Below are 20,854 nucleotides of genomic sequence, written 5' to 3'. Positions count from 1 at the left end.
GCTCATGAGGTTTTTTCTACGGAGTTAATTGTGGATCCTGTGGGGAATTTCAGGGAAGCAATGGAATATGTCTAAGGCTACGTTCACATTTGCGTTGTGCGCCGCAGCGTCGTCGCCGCACCAAAACGCATGCGTCGTGCGGCCCTATCTTTAACATTGGGGCCGCATGGCGCCGCATGTACATGCGTTGTCATGCGTTTTGGTGCGTCGTACGCCGCATGCGGCGTTAGGGCGCACCTGTCAGGGCGCGGCAAACGCAACATGTTGCATTTTTTTTGCGGCGCCGACTTTTTTAAAAACGCATGCGTCGTGTTTGCGTCGCTTTTGCGTCGTCGATGCGCCTTTTTTCCCATTGATTTGCATTGACAACGCAGACGACGCAAGTACTTGCGTCGTGGTGCGTTGTACGACGCATGCGTTTTCCAAAAAAATTGCAAAAATTGTCTAGACTTTGGGGGGGCGCATGCGGCGCAAAACGCTGCGTTTTTTGTTCATAACGCAACTGCGTTTTTGTTTGCGTTGTGCGTTGCGGCGCCGACGCTGCGGCGCACAACGCAAATGTGAACGTAGCCTTAAATACATGATAAGGTCAGATCTCCTAGTGTAGCTTATCTCTAGAGTTAATAGTAACTGCAGAAGGTTCTGCAACAAAGTAACACTAGACTATAGAACTGAGTCATTGCATAGGAAGCAAAGAGCAGAATATGACACTAGCGTTATATCTTGTCCACATACCAAACAGAAAGCTTCGTCTTGGGCTAATTCAAAGTTAAAACACCCTTGAGTATTAAAAAAAAACTAACAAAGAGCCATACAGATCATCAGTAACGGAGATATAAAATATGCATATCACAGGAGTGCAGTGGTTTCTCTTTGCGTTTTCTTGGAGGGAGGATGGACTATACAGAGTGGAAGAGTATAATGGAAACTGCATACAACAACCAAGTTGCAACCATACTATGGGAACATGGCATAAGAATGTATAATGGAGAACAACTGAAGATTTAATAATTCGTCCTTTACTAGTTTTCTTTAGGCTCACACAGGACATGATGAATCTTTTTTAGCCTGTATAGAAGAGATGTACCCTTTTTCCAGTATACTTTTCCTTCCCTCAGGATTCATTACTTACTTTGTCTCAAAACATGGCATCAAATAACTTCAAACTGCTGTGTGTGAACCTGACCTGAGCCTTTCAGCCTGCTGCTCATGCGAACAGAAGCAAGTCCACGTCATCTGCTTTACTAGGAACAAATGTAACAAATTGGCGGAGCAGAGAAAGACCTTAGGGACTATCTCATTATCTGATTTATGTTTTATCCATCAGAAAGGAGAAATATAATTCCTTTGTTTATATTCCTCATTTCTTTTAAATCTGCTTCTGTCTTTCCCTTAAAAAAAACTGCATCAAAAGCTATAATGGCATTTCTCCCATTTTTTCCAAATCACTTCTTCAACAATAATATTAGTTATGATTTCTATAGATATCATGTGCAAAGTACAGCAGAAGCACCTCGTGCATCTCTGACTATTATGGCTGACATTTGGGACCTTGTCTATTTGAACAGCGTAATCTGGCCCTAATAATTTCTGTAGGCTCATAGTCACATTAATAAACTTTCCAGCTCTTATGGAACCATGGCCAGAATGTAAGCTCCTTCTCAACTTAATCCCTTCAGATAAGACGTAGCCAACACTTGAGATTCCTACAGATCCCAAATGAGATACAAACACACAACAAAAATGCAAGCATGTGGAGGCTTCTTTTTGGCCTTTTTTTTTCCCGTTCTAATAAATGTAACTGCAGTACCCCAGGTTACCGGTTGCTGCAGTGATGTTGCTTTTCCTTCGGGGAAGGTGATGTCATACTCAGAGGCAAAGGAGTTCTCTTCACCAGGTAAGGCACACACAGGCAACACATTCTGAATCCAGACCAGGAGGGGGAGCTCAATACCCGGATTCAGGGGAGCTTCCCTATGCTTTATGTTTCCTCACCTGGAGGAGGAGCTAATTAGTTGGTCCTGGGAGACCAAGGAGAGAAAACGTCTAGGAGAGAGAGGCCTGGCAGCCACGACGGAGCTGCAGCCTCTGGGAAGGAGTAACCTGTTGGGTTGAATGTGGAGCAGCCGGAAGGGAAGGAGCACAGGAGAGAGACAGAGCCCAGAGAGGAACTGTGGCAGGGCACCCTAGGAGCTGAAGCGCAGTAGCCGGGTGAGCCCGAGGCTTTCGTGGACTCTAGGACACGGAGCAGAACCGGAGGGCACTACACTATACGTCACCTGCCCACACCATGCCTGAGATGCAGCAGCACTGGAGGAGCCCGGGGCATCTGAGAGTCCCTGTAAAAAGGCTCAAGCTGCCCGTCGTGCAGGTACCTGTCCCAGGACAGGGGAAACTGGAGGACCTTGTAGGAAGCTTAAAGCAGCAGGGACCTCACTTAGAAAGGCGCAAGTAGGAAAGGCTCATGGACCTCTACTAGGAAAAGAGAACTCTAATTTGCCTCTGAGTCGGCCACCATCATCCGTGCCTGGTACCCTGGACTGTGGCCTGTCACCCACAAGTAAACCAGGTAAAGACTTACAACTCATCTTCTCTCATTTATTCACCGGCTATACCATCCATGCGACACACCATAGGACCCCTGGGGACCCTGCTTCACCTGTGGGAAGTGTAACATCTAGGCTGCCGCAACATCCCCTAGGGGGACCCCTCAAATGCAGTGTCGGTCCTCCCTTTTGACCGAACTCCACAGGTGGCGTCACAACAAACTTTGAACATTTAACCCCCTTTAACGTTGATGCCCAGGGCCACGGACCAGGTCGCAGCCACCGTGACATCCCCCTTTGCGACCGGACCCGGTACTGAGTATCCCACTGCCCTGTGGGCGCGTCATAACCCTTTATTGATAACCCTATATTGATATTGATTTAACAATGCTGAGTAATATGCTGCCCTCAGGGCCGGCGTTAGGGCCAGGCAGACTAGGCAGCTGCCTGGGGCCCCCAGCCCCTTGGGGGCCCCCAGCATCTACAGCAGACGCTTCACTGATAATAATAGCATTATCAGTGAAGCTTCCGATGTAGAGACTGGTTAAGGACCTGTAGTGACATCACGATCAGGTGACCTGCCATGTGACCGTGATGTCACCACAGGCCATGTACTCAGGGACTGGATGTTTCTGCAGTGAAAAAGGAGCGTACAATGAAGCACAGGAGCAGCGGCCACTGAACCTCCCCCATCAGAGTGATAGAAGCGCTCATTGGCCAGTGCTCCTGCACGGGGCCTCTGAGGGAAGAGAGAGCTAGAGATGGCAGCTGCCAACCTGAGCTGTGAGGTAAGCAGTGCAGCACTGTGTGAGCTGCTCCTGTCCTTCTGTCAGCTCCTCCTGCACGGAGCCTCTGAGGGGGAGCTAGAGATGGCAGCTACCAACCTGAGCCGGCAGATAAGTAGAAGTGCACCGTCCCACTGTGTGTGCTGCTCCTGGTGATGATGGCTCCTGTCCTGCTGTCAGCACCTCCTGCTCTTGTCGGCAGTCCCAGCAGAGGAGAGGGCAGGAAGGTGTCTGCTGGGACAGTGCTGCTGGGAGCAGGAGGAGCTGCAGCTGATAGTGTGGAACATCTCATTCCCTCCAGCATAAAGCATGTATCTGAGGTGTGTGCATTGTATAGTGTGTGCTGTCTGTGAGCTGTGTGTGAGCTGTGTGTGTGTGTTTATGTGAATCACATGTATCAAATGAGCATTTGTTGTGCAGCATCTGTGTGTATGTGTGTGTGTAGGTGTATGTGTGTATATAAGTGTGTGCCGTGTATGTATATAAGTGCGTGCCATGTGTGTGTATATAAGTGCGTGCCATGTGTGTGTATATAAGTGCGTGCCATGTGTGGGTATATACTGTAAGTGCGTGCCGTGTGTGTATATAAGTGCGTGCCATGTGTGGGTATATACTGTAAGTGCGTGCCGTGTGTGTATATACTGTAAGTGCGTGCCGTGTGTGTGTATATAAGTGCGTGCCATGTGTGTGTATATAAGTGCGTGCCGTGTGTGTGTATATAAGTGCGTGCCGTGTGTGTATATGTGCGTACCATGTGTATGTATATAAGTGCGTGCCATGTGTGTATATACGTGCATGTCATGTATGTATGTATAAATGTGTGCCATGTTTGTATGTATGTGTGTGAATAAATGCATGCCATGTATGTGTATAAGTGCGTGCCATTTACATGTATGTATGTGCCATGCGTGTTTGTGTATAAGTACATGTCATGTGTGTGTGTGTGTGTATAAGTGCATGCCGTGTGTGTGTATAAGCATGTGCCTTGTACATGTATGTATGTGTGTATAAGCATGTGCCGTGTAGGTATGTGTATGTATGTGTATATATATATATACATTTTTTGCATTACTCTAACTTGAATATATGTTAGTATATGTAGATGGCTGGGTATAGACACACAGTGATAGCGTGTGAGTGTGGTGTGTGTGTGTTTGTGTGTCATGCACATTTTTAAATACTGGCTGAAGAACAGACGAGAGTTCATATATATATAAACATGTTGGCAATCGTGCAACAAATGAGCAAAATGCTCATTTATAGGACATTTCATAACTTTCCCACATTATTATGAAAAAATTACAGCACATCCTGCACCCAATGTATTATATAATGTATTTAAGGAGACAGAGTCTGTCCATTTGATACCAACTACACCAAAATGGACACTGACTCCGACTCTCCAGCCCTCCTGCTTATAACATGAAACTATATGGGGACAGATTCATCTACTAGTGTTCTGTCCCCATCGTTCTTCATTAGCCGGTGTAAAGAGGCCGAGAAACAAGAGCCAAACGACTTCAATATTGTAGATCACACGCATTGAACGGCCTGAACTCAGCTCATGTCAATACAACCAAAATGTTTGAGAGTCATGGTGCAATATGTGAGCATTGGGGGCCTCATTTGAAACTTTTGCCTAGGGCCCCACATTGTCTAAAACCGGCCCTGGCTGCCCTCAGTGGCTAAAGCACTTTAGATTAAGTTTCGACCATGAGTTTCTGGGGATGCGTTTTTCAGTACCAGAAAAAGTTAATGACATTTATAAAAATCTCGTGCCCACTGTACTTCTTTTAACTCAGCGTAAACTGAACTGTGGTCCGTTTTTGAAATCCGCAGCATGTCAATTTCTCTTTCAGGTACGATGAATTTTATGTGCGGATTTCCCCCATAGAATTGCATTAGAAGCAGAAAATCTGTAGGAAAAAAAAATCACATACATAGTGCTTTTCTGCTGCGGAAATGCACCAACCATGCATGTAGTCCACATATGACTATATCAATAAAGTTTTGTTGAAACCAAATGCCAAGCATGACATGCCAAAAAGGGTAAAAACAACGCATTAAATACACATGTAAAATAATGCACTCAAAAACACAGTGAAAAGTAACTTAATTGACCTAATAAGTGCAGGAAGTCTGCAACATCAAATACTCACTGTGGGAAAGTAGCTAGTGGCTTCTATGTCAAAAACAATTATAAAGAGCATCTGTTACTATTTTATTAGGTGCAATCAAGGTTGTTACTTAATATGAGTATTTAATAAAATTCTGTCACTGGTTTAGAAAGTGTTTGGGTAATAACTTCTTTTTATATTGAAGCTGGCCAGGCATCTGGATGAGATCAACCATTTACTTTCCTTGGCCAAATGAGTGGCCAACCATGTGATATGTCTATGTTCCTATCCAGTAACCAATTGCAATACGCCACTTGGAATGACTTTTCATATCGATTTCCTCATAATCCTCTCCTGGACGTCTGCAACAACTGAGAGTGTCTGAACACACGTCTGTCTACTTATTTTGTAATCATTCACGTATCCTGTGTTACACTGCCTGTAGTAAGGGTCTGGACAAACCCCTGGCAGAATGTATATTTGCTCATTGAACATTTCTACAGATTACATTTTTGCTCAGTAACAGATGAGGAGATGTTCTTGTTATGATTTTTCCCCTTTGACGATAATGTAAAATGCACCATTCTTAATTTTGGAAAATTTCTCTCTTTTGGCTGCGGGAAGGCAATGAACATTCCACTGGCAGCCTTCGGATTCTGTCATACAGGTCTGGCGTCAGTCACCATTGTCAGTCAGTGCCAGGGTTAGGGTTACAGCTGTCGCTCCCTATGTACTGAGTGGTGACTAAAGTCACGCCTCTATGACTGAATCCGGAGGCTGCTGGGAAGAACAAAATTCATTTCCTCTCAATTTCTTGGCTGTCAGTGCAATGGCCGTACGGCAATAGAACGCTATTAACCTGCTGCAGGTTAATACCTTTTTGTTAACATGACATGTTCTCTTTAATCTTACTTTTGCTACTATGTTACTGACATCCTCAATTGTGGAAATATAGAAAGGTATTTAGGGCGATCAGTTTAAATTTGGCCCCCCCCAAAATATCCTGGCATATTGCATTGGATGGTGTATTACTCTAATAGAAACATTACTTGTAGGGGAGAATCTCTCTTTAATATGGTACCATATCAAGACACCTTCCAATGGTACATTGATGCTATATATTTTCGTTGTTGCCTTCAGTGGCTGGATGAAGGAGGCAAGAGTCTGTCTGGATCCCAGAAACTCACTCAGCTTTTATTTATGAACACACTGATTATAAGCAAACAGGTCACAGATGAGGATGTTACCTTTAGTAGCCATTCAAACCCATTTGTGTCAACTTCAGCGCATGTTATCAGGCCAAAATCATCAGGGTATGCAAACTTTTGATCAGGGTCATTTGGATGTTTTGGGTTGTCATAATGATTTAAAAAGAGAAAACACAGTAGTTTGACAATAAATGGCTTCACCCAACCACTAACCATGAGTGGAGGAAAAGTTTTGGTGTTATCATTCATATTATCTGAAAAAAGGCCAAGAAAGCAAAAATTCTGCCGAGGCACGTAAACCTTTGAGCACAACTGTATAACAAACATATGGTTTTATATTTCTGGTTGTCTATAGATTCACTTGTAGACACACTTTTTTATTATTCTTATAAGAAACAGGATAAGAAATAAAACAATATCTAACATTACCTGCAAAAATGATCTGCTAGCTGTAAATCCAGCATCGTAATAAACCCGTGTGAAAGCGTGACTGTGGGTGATCTGCACTTACCATTTCTTGTCTCCAACCAGGTGCTGCTTTACTGTATATCCAAAGAATGCATCCTTAGATCCTTGGATAATCCTTGGCTTCTTGTCATCAATGTTGAATGTGTCAGTCACACCTAAAAGATAAAAGATGGAGAATATAAAGAGCCATGCACCTCCAGAAGGTAAGGCATTACCCGACCATACTGTTGATCTTGACTTCTCATATGGAGTCTGTCAGCAAGCAGTAAAACTATTGACAGCCCTTGATAGGAGACCTGTAGAGATGTGAAAACATATCTTTATGAAGGCTTTTAGTATCAGCATACATGAGAATGTGAAGGTTTAATCAAGCTCCATGAAGTGCTATCTGGGTGGACCCTGAAAAGCTCTTAGTTCTCTTCAGTAAGCAAGACATAACCCCCCTGCTGCTCTTGAGTGACAACTGTAGCAACCAATCAAGAGTCCACTACAGCCATCAAGAGCAGAGGGTAGGTGTCATAGAGTGTTCCTGCAGATTGCTGAAAGTGTGTGTTAGAGGCCCGGACTTCCCCGCCGTGTGGAATGTATCGCAGGCACTGTTTGGTGCTCTGGTCTCCCATTCAGGTCCGGCCGCTGGGTCTGCATGAAAAACCCTTTGAAGCTTCTGGGACCCAATGCATGAAATGTAACAGTGACTGTCATCTACTGTTTATACTATTAGCATATTCCTTTGGGCCGACTAAAACTCATGGACCCCAGTTGCAATCACTACGACTAAACTTTTTATGAACTTGTAATTTTTTTTACTATCAATTTACCCCTCTTCATCAAGATACAGCCATTTACAAAAAGATTGAGTTTATCACTGCATTGCCGCGAGAAAGCAGAAATCATTCAAAATTTGACATTTTTCCCAGGAGGGGACATACTAGCAAAATCCCTCCAATGCCAGATCATGTAATGCTCAGAGGAAAACTCAAAAGATGCATCTCCGCTGCCGCACGTTAAATGTTCCAAGTTTATGACAGTAATGTACATTAAAGAAAATGATTGAACAAGCATCGTGTGTATTGGAAGAGTTGACCGGAGAAAGCTTTCTCTTTCTAAAAAGAACATGACAGCACAGCTAAATTTTACAAAGTTGCACCCAAACAAATCACAAGACTTCCTGAACTATGTCCATTAGGCCCGTTTTACACATCAGTGTCTCTTTTACATGTGGTGACAGTTTGCACATGTACTGGAGACACTTACATACGTAGACCCATTCAAATGTATGGGTCTGCGCAAAAGCCAGTGCGGAAAACACAGACATGTTCGTTTTTTTCTAGCAGCTTGGTCTGAAATACGTCACACAAAATGCGCACACTGATGACAAATGGATGACATCCGTGTGACACGTCCTGGCGGCTGGGAAAAACTACTGTTTCCAGGCATCGGGTGCTGACTACAACTCTCATCATCCTCGCTTGGTCTCCCTGTGATTGGTGAGACCAAGCAATGCTGATGACAGTTGTAGTCAGCGCATTAATTAAATAAATAAAAAATTAACCAGCTGAGGACAGGCAGATAGCTGGGGGCTGATTTTATTATTCTGGGAAGGGGCCAATATCTATAAAGATCCCCAGCCTATTAATATTAGCTCGTATTGTAAATCACCGCACACTCAAAATGGGATAATGCAAAAATATTTCACAATTTCATTGACTGGATGATTTACAATACGTGTTTACTTGGGCTACATAGTCCGTTTCACCAGCCCCTCTCTCTTTATGATCAGAGTGCACACCATTTTCTCTCTATTAATATCAGCTCACAGCTGTTTGTGTAGCACTTACTGGTTATTAAAAAGGGGAACCCAAAAAAATGATGTGGGGTCCCCCCTATTTTTAATATCCAGCAAAGGCTAAACAGACAGCTGTTGGATGATATTAATAGGCTGGGAAGGGGCAATGGATATTGGTCCCCTTCCAGAATAACACCAGCTCTGAGCCAGCCCACAAATGGCACATCCATTAGATGCGTCAATTCTGTTGCTTAGCATCGGCTTTTCCTGCATGTCCTGGTGCATTGGCAAGCGGGGTAATCATTTTGAGGTTGATGTCAGCTGTATAATGTCTGCTGACATCAAGCCCAAAAATACAGCAAAAAAAGGGGCAGCATTGCTTACCTTCCCAGGTCGCTGAACAAATGCACTACAAGACATCACTGACATCAAGCCCAGGGGTTAGTAATGGAGAGGCGTCTGTCAGACACCCTCATTACTAATCCCGTAGTCAAAAGTAATAGACACACACAGAGAAAAGTCCTTTAATTGTAAAAATCTCTCCTCGACCCTCTTTTACCAATTTATTGGTCTGCCATAAATCCATCCCACGACCCACAATGATCTCCAACTCTGCTACCTCTGGATGCTGTGCTGAGTAGTGACATCATTGATGTGACTGCTCAGCACGACATCCGGAACACACTGATAGTAGCGCGAGGACTCACCTGCAGTGATGAGCGGTAGCGCAATTAAGGTTACTGCTGATCACAGGCAGTAGTTCTCACGGTATGCTGTGTGTGAGCCGGCCTGTAACCTTACTGACGTCACCATTCAGTGTGAGAAAGTTCTCCCATTTAGTCGGAATGCGGCTGGATGATATCACATACTTGTGGTCATATCACAGCCTATTCCCGCACTTGCACCGAGAATCTGCACATTTTGAGGATTCACAAATCTATAGTCACATACAGTGACTGCAGACTTGTAGTATTAGACTGGACAACCACTTTAAGCAACGTTGCGCACAAGAGCAGGCCAAAAGTAAGAGACTGATACAAAATACAAGGACTGTAATTCATTGCTATTAAAGGTGGTTCTACAAGCAATTGATTCATGGGGTGTAGTTCATTTTTCACACACTGCTTCTACAGTTGACCTAATTTTTGCTAATGAATAAGTACATTTTTGATACCTTTTATACATATGTGGGCCATTTTAATTGCAAGGTGATTGGTGGGAGTCTGGGTCCTTAGACGCCCACTTATTGCTCAGTTCTCCCCACTCTCTCCCTCCTCCCCAAGATGTGGGCAGGTCAGGAGTCAGGAGACAGGAGTGCACAGCCCCTGATTGAGCGCACACACAGAGCAGAGTATGGATACAATAGATTGGGATTCAGCAATTAGGAGATGGGAGATTGACTCCCATCAGTCTACTTGCAATATGTCTAAAAAAGGTACCAAAGGTTTACTTTTAATACATAATGAAATGGTGTAAATTGTCACGTGTTGTTGTATTTACTAATTTTTAGACTTTTTAAGGACTGGGTGTTTTTCTACTATGTATGATGCATAAAACCATACAATTCAAATATGGTATACTTTGTTTTTCTCTTGGCTGTAATTTGCAGTGTCCTTGTGACGTGTAATTGTGATGAGACCTATTAACTCATGTACTATAAGAATCCCATAGGCTTTACGGGATCTGTTGCTATAATAAGGGCTTTAATTTTCTCTAAAAATACCATTGGTTATTTCCATCAAACATTCCACAATTCTTCCACTGTCCACGGAACATTCTGAAAATAGCCTTTTGGATTATTGAGATGGTTTGTGCAAATCTAGGACAAGATGACAATGTTTGTTTTAGCCTTTTTTGTCTTGTAGATTGTAGTAGTTTTCTCTGCTTTAATCTCCCAGCTACACCAGACTTTGTTTTTTTTTCATTCATGGCAGAATTATTTAGCACGATGTTAGATAATTATAAACTAAAGTGCAAGTAAAATTGAGGAAGTTAAAGGTTTTGGAACTGGACACCAGTGTTACAATAGATAACATATTGATAATCACTATGCATGGGAGACCTAAGCAAACTTATTACAGTATATAAAGCCTTTGTTTGGCTAGATTCATGTGTTTGGGCTCTGCTTTTGTTATGGGTGTGCTGACCATATGTATCAAGCATAGAGTATACCAAAACTATGTCCTACTTATTTCAATAAAACTGTGGGCAAAAAGAAATTGCACACAGAATCAATGGCAGACATCTGTTACTAAATTTACAGTTGTATAAATCTTTTCTTACCTTTGAAACTGCAAAACCTCTTACTGTCATTTTAGCTAATTCTCAACTGACCACTGTAACCTTCTAATAATCACTCTCTCTTCCCTCGCCAATCCATCCTGAATTGAGGAGCCAGACTCATATTTCTGTCCAACAGCTATACACCGATGCCTCCACCCTGTGCCAGTCATTGCACTGGTTCCTCATCAGCTACACAGAATGCAGCAAAACTTATCACACTCACCCACAAAGTGGCGCAGCATGCGAGAAGTTTTGGAGAAAGGAATGAGAAGTTCAGATTATTGAGGATGTCAGTCTTAGGTCATTAGTTTAAATGAGAGCCTGAGTAGTGTAATAGACAGAGATGAAGGTAGATTCTAGGGCAATGCAGAACTGTGAACAGCTTTGGGTGAGAGTGATAAGTTTGTATTGTACTCTGTAGTGGATGGGCAACCAGTGCAATAACTGGCACAGGGTATAGTGTTGTGAACTCTGTTTTTGGGCTCCCTCTTGTGGTCACAAGTGGTACTGTGTGAGTGCTGTCTTTGGGCTCCCTCTGGTGGCTCTTTGTGTCATTCTGCAGGTCTGGGGCTGGCTTCAGCTGTCTCGTTATCTGTTAGCTGGTTTCCTATTTAGCTCACCTGGACTTTCAGTGGTTGCCTGCTGTCGATGTATTCAGTGCTATTTTGATCTCTCCTGAATTCCTTCGTTATCAGTCTCTCCAAGAGAAGCTAAGTTTCTGTTTGGTTATTTTTTGCTCATCAGTGTTCAATATGTTTCTTGGTTATTTATTTGTCTTTGTCCAGCTTGCTAATATGTGATTTCCTTGCTTGCTGGTAGCTCTAGGGGGCTGAGTTCTCCCCTCACACCATTAGTTGGTGTGGGGGTTCTTGAATTCTCAGCGTGGATATTTTGTATAGGGTTTTTTACTGACCGCACAGTTCCCTGTCTGTCTTCTGCTATCTAGTATTAGTGGGCCTCATTTGCTGAATCTGTTTTCATTTCTACGTTTTGTATTTTCCCCTTACCTCACCGTTATTATTTGTTGGGGGCTTCCTATATCTTTGGGGTCATTTCTCTGAGGCAAGTGAGGTCTTACTTTCTCTATAGGGGTAGCAAGTTTCTCAGGCTGCGTCGAGACGTCCAGGAATTTAGGCACGTTCACCGGCTACCTTTAGTGTGTTGGTTAGGATCAGGTTGCGGTCAGTCCAGTTACCACCTCCCTAGAGCTTGTTCTATGTTCAGTAACTTAGCTAGTCCATTCTGTGATCCTTAGCCACTAAGGATCATAACAGTACAGCAGGCCCAAAAAGTGTTTAATGCATCGCAGAAGTGGGATAAGAGAAGTCCTGAGTACAATTTTTTTTTTTTTCCTCTCCCTTTGCTGCAGTCTGTCCATCTTCTCTCATCCCCTTAATTCTGGGTGGCTTTGAGTTCAGCTGCAGACATGGATATTCAGAGTCTGACTTCTAGTGTGGATCATCTTGCTGCAAGGGTGCAAAGCATTCAGGATTTTGTTGTTCACAGTCCTATGTCTGAGCCAAAAGTACCTATTCCTGAGTTGTTTTCTGGAGATAGATCTAGGTTTCTGAATTTTAAGAATAATTGTAAATAATTTCTTTCTTTGAGACCTCATTCCTCTGGTGATTCCGCTCAGCAAGTTAGAATTGTTATCTCCCTGTTACGTGGCGACCCTCAAGATTGGGCTTTCTCCCTGGCGCCAGGAGATCCTGCATTGCTGAATGTGAATGCGTTTTTTCTGGCGCTTGGATTGCTTTATGAGGAACCTAATCTTGAGAAACAGGCAGAAAAGGCCTTGTTGGCTCTCTCTCAGGGTCAGGATGAAGCTGAGGTGTATTGTCAAAAATTTCGGAAATGGTCGGTGCTTACTCAATGGAATGAGTGTGCCCTGGCTGCAGATTTCAGAGAAGGTCTTTCTGAAGCCATTAAGAATGTTATGGTGGGGTTCCCCACGCCTGCAAGTCTGAATGACTCAATGGCTTTGGCCATTCAGATTGATCGGCGTTTGCGGGAGCGCAAATCTGCGCACCATCTGGCGGTGTTTTCTGAACAGAGACCTGAGTCTATGCAATGTGACCGAATTCTGACCAGAATTGAGCGGCAAAGTCATAGACGTCAAAATGGGTTGTGCTTTTACTGTGGTGATTCAACTCATGTTATCTCAGCATGCTCTAAGCGCTTAAAAAAAAATCGCTAAAACTGTCACCGTTGGTACTATACAGCCTAAATTCATTTTGTCTGTTACTTTAATTTGTTCTTTGTCATCCTACTCGGTTATGGCTTTTGTGGATTCAGGTGCTGCCCTGAACCTGATGGATTTGTCGTTTGCCAGGCGCTGTGGTTTGGTCCTGGAGCCTTTAGAATTCCCTATTCCACTGAGGGGAATTGATGCTACACCATTGGCTGAGAATAAGCCTCAGTATTGGACTCAAGTGACCATGTGCATGACTCCTGTACATCAGGAGGTGATTCGCTTTCTTGTGCTGCATAATTTGCATGATGTTGTTGTTTTGGGTCTGCCATGGTTGCAGGCCCATAATCCAGTACTGGATTGGAAAGCTATGTCTGTTTCAAGTTGGGGTTGCCAGGGGATTCATGGCGATACTCCTTTGGTGTCAATTGCTTCTTCCACTCCTTCTGAGGTCCCTGAGTTTTTGTCGGACTACCAGGATGTATTTGATGAGCCCAGATCCGGTGCCCTGCCTCCTCACAGGGATTGTGATTGTGCTATAAATTTGATTCCTGGTAGTAAGTTCCCTAAGGGATGACTTTTTAATTTGTCTGTACCAGAACATGCCGCGATGCGGAGTTATATAAAGGAGTCTTTAGAGAAGGGACATATTCGCTCGTCCTCCTCCCCTCTTGGTGCAGGATTCTTTTTTGTGGCCAAGAAGGATGGTTCTCTGAGACCTTGTATAGATTATCGTCTTCTAAATAAAATCACGGTCAAATTTCAGTATCCTTTGCCATTGTTGTCTGATCTGTTTGCTCGGATTGAGGGGTCCAGTTGGTTCACCAAGATAGATCTTCGTGGTGCGTATAACCTTGTGCGTATTAAGCAGGGGGATGAATGGAAAACAGCATTTAATACGCCCGAAGGCCATTTTGAGTACTTGGTGATGCCTTTTGGACTCTCTAATGCTCCTTCTGTGTTCCAGTCCTTCATGCATGACATTTTCCGAGAATATCTGGATAAATTTATGATTGTGTATCTGGATGACATTTTGGTCTTTTCTGAGGATTGGGAGTCCCATGTGAAGCAGGTCAGGATGGTATTTCAGGTCCTGCGTGCTAATGCCTTATTTGTGAAGGGCTCAAAATGTCTCTTCGGAGTACAGAGGGTTTCCTTTTTGGGTTTTATTTTTTCCCCTTCTACTATTGAGATGGACCCAGTCAAGGTCCAGGCTATTCATGACTGGACTCAGCGCTTTGCCAACCGCCGTCGCGGTGTGGGTCCCCGACTTCGTGTTGGGGATTTGGTATGGCTGTCTTCTCGGTATGTTCCTATGAAGGTCTCCTCTCCTAAATTCAAGCCTCGCTTCATTGGTCCTTATAAGATTTTGGAAATCCTTAACCCGGTGTCATTTGGTTTGGACCTCCCAGCGTCGTTTGCCATTCATAACGTGTTCCATAGGTCTTTGTTGCGGAGGTATGTGGTGCCTGTGGTTCCTTCTGTTGAGCCCCCTGCCCCGGTGCTGGTTGAGGGCGAATTGGAGTACATGGTGGAGAAGATCTTGGATTCTCGTATTTCTAGATGGAGGCTTCAGTATTTGGTTAAGTGGAAGGGCTATGGTCAGGAGGATAATTCCTGGGTTGTCGCCTCTGATGGTCATGCGGCCGATTTGGTTCGTGCCTTCCATGTGGCTCATCCTGATCGCCCTGGGGGTTTTGATGAGGGTTCGGTGACCCCTCCTCAAGGGGGGGGGTACTGTTGTGAACTCTGTTTTTGGGCTCCCTCTTGTGGTCACAAGTGGTACTGTGTGAGTGCTGTCTTTGGGCTCCCTCTGGTGGCTCTTTGTGTCATTCTGCAGGTCTGGGGCTGGCTTCAGCTGTCTCGTTATCTGTTAGCTGGTTTCCTATTTAGCTCACCTGGACTTTCAGTGGTTGCCTGCTGTCGATGTATTCAGTGCTATTTTGATCTCTCCTGAATTCCTTCGTTATCAGTCTCTCCAAGAGAAGCTAAGTTTCTGTTTGGTTATTTTTTGCTCATCAGTGTTCAATATGTTTCTTGGTTATTTATTTGTCCTTGTCCAGCTTGCTAATATGTGATTTCCTTGCTTGCTGGTAGCTCTAGGGGGCTGAGTTCTCCCCTCACACCGTTAGTTGGTGTGGGGGTTCTTGAATTCTCAGCGTGGATATTTTGTATAGGGTTTTTTACTGACCGCACAGTTCCCTGTCTGTCTTCTGCTATCTAGTATTAGTGGGCCTCATTTGCTGAATCTGTTTTTATTTCTACGTTTTGTATTTTCCCCTTACCTCACCGTTATTATTTGTTGGGGGCTTCCTATATCTTTGGGGTCATTTCTCTGAGGCAAGTGAGGTCTTACTTTCTCTATAGGGGTAGCAAGTTTCTCAGGCTGCGTCGAGACGTCCAGGAATTTAGGCACGTTCACCGGCTACCTTTAGTGTGTTGGTTAGGATCAGGTTGCGGTCAGTCCAGTTACCACCTCCCTAGAGCTTGTTCTATGTTCAGTAACTTAGCTAGTCCATTCCATGTTGGAGACAGTGGACAAACAGTCCCTAGTATTTTGTATTAAGGTGGGGGTGATGTCAGGAGAAGATGTGTATTATTTGGTCTCATCAGCATATAGATGGTACTGGAAACCAAATCTGATGATACTTTTTCCAGTAGGGTCTGTGTATAGAAAAAAGAGGAAAGGACCTAGGACTAAACCATGAGGAAACCCGACAGGTAGGGGAAAGGAAGAAGAGAGGGCAAAGGTCACAGTAAAGGAGCAATCAGGGAGATAGGTGTCCTTGAGGCCGATAGAGCGAAGCATAGTGAGGAGAAGCTGGTGATCCACAATGTCAAATGCTTCAGAGAGATCCAGGAGAATCAGCATGTAGTAGAGACCATTAAACTTAGCTGTTGGTAGATTGTTAGAGACTTTAGGAACCGCAGTTTCAGTATAGAGTAAGGAAAGGAAATTGGATTGTAAAGGATCAAGAAGAGAGTTTTGAGATGAAGGGGAGATTAGAGACTGTAGTTAGCAGTACAGTTCTGGTTGAGGGATTTTTTTAAGTAATGTGTATGATGGCTCATTTGAAAGAGGAGGTTAAATATTTTAGATAGGTGGGTAGTGACAGCCAGGGAGAAGGACTGGAGGAGGTGAGAGGGAATGGGGTCAGTCGTGCAGATTGTAGGGCCAAAAGAAGTGAGGAGCCTTGTAAGTTTGTCTTCTGTGACAGGTTTAAAGGCAGAAAGTGAGCTTGATCAAGAGCGGGAGGGAAAAGAATACATGATACTAGAGAATTGGGAGAAAGAAATAAAATAAAAATACACGATATGCAAAATCATTTCCCACAAACTTATATATCAACTTGTTCTGCTTCGCTTGCTCTACAATATGCTGCCTAAAGATAGGACATTATGTACCATGTGACAGCTTGCCTTTAAAACATATGTGGCTCGATAAGGTAATAAATCTAATGTATAGTAAAATTGTTTAGTTTTCTTTTGTTGGTCAAAATTAGGAAAATGGTTGAATTTTCATGCAGAAATCTTTAAATCCTGGCACCAGACAAAGAGATTAGGGAAAGCTGATGACTCCGCAATATTTTCTTCTAGAAGGCGTACATATGGAATAGATGCAATACAAGCCTGATTATATCTACTCCCTCTTTATACAATGATGATCTAATAAAACAACAATTCAGTAATTGGGGTAGGACTGTGGATCGTACTCACAGGCAGACATGAGTTGCTCTGTACAAGTCTCCATATAACCACAAACCAAAACAGCTTGTTTCAGCAGTATAAAAGTAATGCTAGATATAAAACACACTGGAATAATCTTGCTATTTTCAACTCTTTTCCTAAGCTCTAGACATGGAATAATAAGGCAACAATAGTGACAGCTGAATAAACCCTAAAAACTGCACACTGACATACGCAGAGCCTGTAGTCAAAAGTGTTACATAATAGTTTCAATAGATACTAATAGGAAGGTAGCTTTCTAAAAAAGAGAGCCGCCACAATGATCACCTGGGTCCAGCACCACAATTCCCACAGCAATTCTGCAGCAATTTGGAATACATTACAAATGGCTGAAATTTTCAAACCCATCTGTGGAGACACAGCATTGTATCTTAATTAACCAGACAACTATTTTTAGCAAACCAAGAAGAACAGGCTGTTTTCTGTATGTAGACTTTTAAATTTAAGTGTTGGTCAAGAAAACATACTTTTGCTTACGTAAAGCTGTAATATTGACATTTCATATAACATATTGGGCTCTTATCCTTGATGACTAGTGATGTTTACTGATATGCTAATTATGCATCATGTTAGGTCAGATAGTTTGGCGACTTCGAAAACAGAGGAGGAAAAACTATGCAAATACATTAAAAAATCAATTAATGCTACTTGATCTCATCTCCATTCTTACCCTTTATGTCAATACTGAATGAAGGACACTTGTTAAGTATAAAAAGAGGTTACATACCTCTATAGAGAGAGACTGAGAGACAGACAGATTCAGCCACGACATCAAAACATCCAAAGGACCAGAGACAGGACAGCAGCCAATACATCATAGCTCCATCACGAGGGACACGGATCTATCATTCTACAGGAAACAACCTGGGAGACCTCAGCCCCAGTTGGAAGAATACACATCTGCTCCTTTGACCATCGCTGAACCATGGATACGTTTGGAGAAAGCCAGGATTGGGACCCACTGGTCACCTGGCTCCATGGAGATGTTCGGAGAAGCCAGGTTGTGACGCTCAGGTCAACTGGCCTTGTACCTCAATGGACTGTCATCTTCCTAAGCTTCAAACAGAAAAAGTATTTTTCTGTTTGTAGCAAACTCATGTGACATCTGCACTCCCACACCCAATTCCAGCAGATTCAGGTGGTTTTAATTAGCTGGTTCCTTCCTGCCCCATATAGTGTAGGCTTTTTAGTCCAGGAGTGGTGTCTTATCAGGTCAGGGACCCAACTATAAGGTACACATTGATGATGCAGTTGGGCTCATATACATTGAACAATATATGTGCTAAGTATCTTCTTTTTACTGTAAATTTTCTTTTAGCAAATTTTGTATTTCAAAATTTTCCAAAATTTCACGTTTGTAATATAGCACTTAACCAGCATGGCAGTAATGCAGTTCCTATTTTCTAGATGTACCATTCTAAACAATTCAGAGTGCAGCTTTATATTTTCTTATCTTCCTAAGTTTGTCATTACCTTCTCTCTGTGTGTGTGCCACAGATGGTGTAGTTGAGCCTGGAAAATGAAGCCAGGTTGTGACCCTCCGGTCAACTGGCCTTGTACCTGAATGGACTGTTATCTTTGTATGCATGTTGTTACCTCCTCTCTGTGTGTGTGCCACAGATGGGGTAGTCGACCCTGAGAGCTCTGAAGTAACAGCTGCCATTATCCCAGCGAGTCAGAAAAAGGGTGAGACTCTGTAATGTGCATCATCTTAGGGTATTTTTCTGGGACTGTTTTAAGTGCTATATGACTGTGGTTCAATAAACTATTGCCACATTGTTTTACCCTCACCCTGTGTTGTCTGAGTAGCATTATGCCCACTTTAAAGGGAGCGTTCGGCGGGACGATCCTTGGTCCATGCAATTTCAGCTAGCAGACTGGGCACCTTTCGACCCTTGTGTCTCAACACCATCAGTAGGTACTGATTGGACAATGCAATGCACACAGTGAGAGACCGGTCACTCCAGGGTAGCAGGCTGGGAGAAGCCCGCCAGGTACCCGCCTGTCTGACTAGTATCCCATGTAGCTCGGTCCCCATGGCCTATTAAAGAATTTTTTCTCTGAAATGTTGCAACTTTTCAAAATTAAACATATTTGGCTGAAATAATGCAGCCAGTGTCTGATGCATGCTGCCTGTGGATTGGGCAGCATTAATCAGCTATTGGGTTCCCTCCTGGCGAAACTGCAGAGGCAGTGAAACGCGCGTCGAGGTGCGGCACAGAGTCACACATCTCTTAGCAACATGACTTCAGGTAACTCATGGTGATACCCATATAGGGATTTGTTATTGGGGTACACTATCTAGGGATAGATGCAATGATATTTGATCTATATAAAGATGTGGATTGCTGTATTTGATATGCAGTTCAGTTATGGGCACATGCACTTTATTCAGTTTATTATGATAGATGCAGCTACAGTATATGCTGGGGTCAATACTGCAATCCTCGATATAGTTATATGAGATTGCCAACTATCATTGACAGTATTAATTAACAATCCCATGCCCCATATGGAACATTATTGGAGTGGCCATAATATGCATTGATGTGTGGCTCTTTATCTCTTCATCTTTTTGCAATCAATTCAGATTTTGTATGGGTGTGTAATACCATCCGTTTTGTAGTCGTTTTCATACGTGTTGTATTAATGTATTTGTAATGTGTTATTATAACTTTTGATATTATAATAAAATGATGTTTTAATTGGATCATATTGCTACTTTGCTGTCTCTATAAGTATATGATTTATAGTGAAGGGATCCCCATGTAATAGTATATGAGGTGTTTACTTTGAGTGTTTTCCTTTAAGTCTACATGAAGGGGGTGGCGGTCAGTTATGTTGGCTATTTACCACTTTGCTAACTTGTGTATGGAGAGGGGCATCATAAACTGCTTTGCACTAAAAGTAGAACTCTATCATCCACCTTTATACTCATCCATAGAGGTGCATGTGGTCTTTTCAGTGCTTTACTATACCTCTGTATACCTTCAATTTTGTACAGATGCCATATGTAGAGATGTATTTTCTCATGAAAGCATTGCTTTATTTTTGGCAGAATTTTTCTCTAAGACATGTGATAACTGTTAATTGCTGTAGATGTTACTGATGAAATGGGGTACCCTCACATTTCTTATCATGTTGGGAGGAGACGTATGGTGCATGTGGAGCGCCCCACCAGGGCAGCCGGGTACTCGGTACCGGGTCCGGTCTTAAAGGGGATGTCATGGTGGCTGCGACCTAGTCCGTGGCCCTGGGCGCCCAATTAAAGGGAAAGGCCTTTAAAGGGATTGGTAATGTCTATCGTTCGTGACGCCACCTGTGGTATTCAGTCAGTAGGGACCGACACTGCTTAAAGGGGTCCTCTGGGGTGATGTTGTGGCAGCTAGATGGTAACGCTTCCCACAGGTGAAGCGGGGTCCCCAGGGCTCCCAAGGTGTGTGGCAAAGATGGTGTACACCGACGAATAAGTGGAGGACACAGAGTTTGCAGTCTATTACCTGGTTTACTGATGGTAGCAGTCCTCAGTCCAGGGTACCAGGTGTAGGGTAGCTGTAGTCCGGCCAGCTTGGAGGCAATAAGGGATCCCACTTCAGGTGAGGTCCGTAAGCCTTTCCTACTTGCGCCAGATGGCGAGGTCCCTGCGGCTTAACCCCTTTCTGACCTCAGACGGGATAGTACGTCCGAGGTCAGATCTCCCCCTTTGATGTGGGCTCCGGCGGT

At 43.5% G+C, this 20,854-nt stretch overlaps 1 protein-coding gene and 1 long non-coding RNA gene across 2 annotated transcripts in view; one reads left to right on the top strand and one right to left on the bottom strand.

The window, feature by feature from the left end:
* Positions 1-20,854, top strand: part of LOC143775280 (uncharacterized) — a 111,327-nt gene that overhangs the window by 37,495 nt on the left and 52,978 nt on the right. Inside the window, exon 2 of the long non-coding RNA XR_013215615.1 lies at positions 7,188-7,327. This is a non-coding gene — a long non-coding RNA (uncharacterized LOC143775280). The remainder of the gene's footprint in view (positions 1-7,187; positions 7,328-20,854) is intronic.
* The window catches only part of ITGA11 (integrin subunit alpha 11), a 246,562-nt gene that overhangs the window by 210,782 nt on the left and 14,926 nt on the right, over positions 1-20,854 (bottom strand). The window contains exon 2 of the mRNA XM_077263233.1: positions 7,168-7,279. Within this exon, the coding sequence (XP_077119348.1) occupies positions 7,168-7,279 (112 nt within the window). The remainder of the gene's footprint in view (positions 1-7,167; positions 7,280-20,854) is intronic.

Source organism: Ranitomeya variabilis, chromosome 5 (assembly GCF_051348905.1).
Source record: "Ranitomeya variabilis isolate aRanVar5 chromosome 5, aRanVar5.hap1, whole genome shotgun sequence".
NCBI classification, from domain to species: domain Eukaryota; kingdom Metazoa; phylum Chordata; class Amphibia; order Anura; family Dendrobatidae; genus Ranitomeya; species Ranitomeya variabilis.
This window is presented reverse-complemented; position numbering and strand designations above follow the sequence as displayed.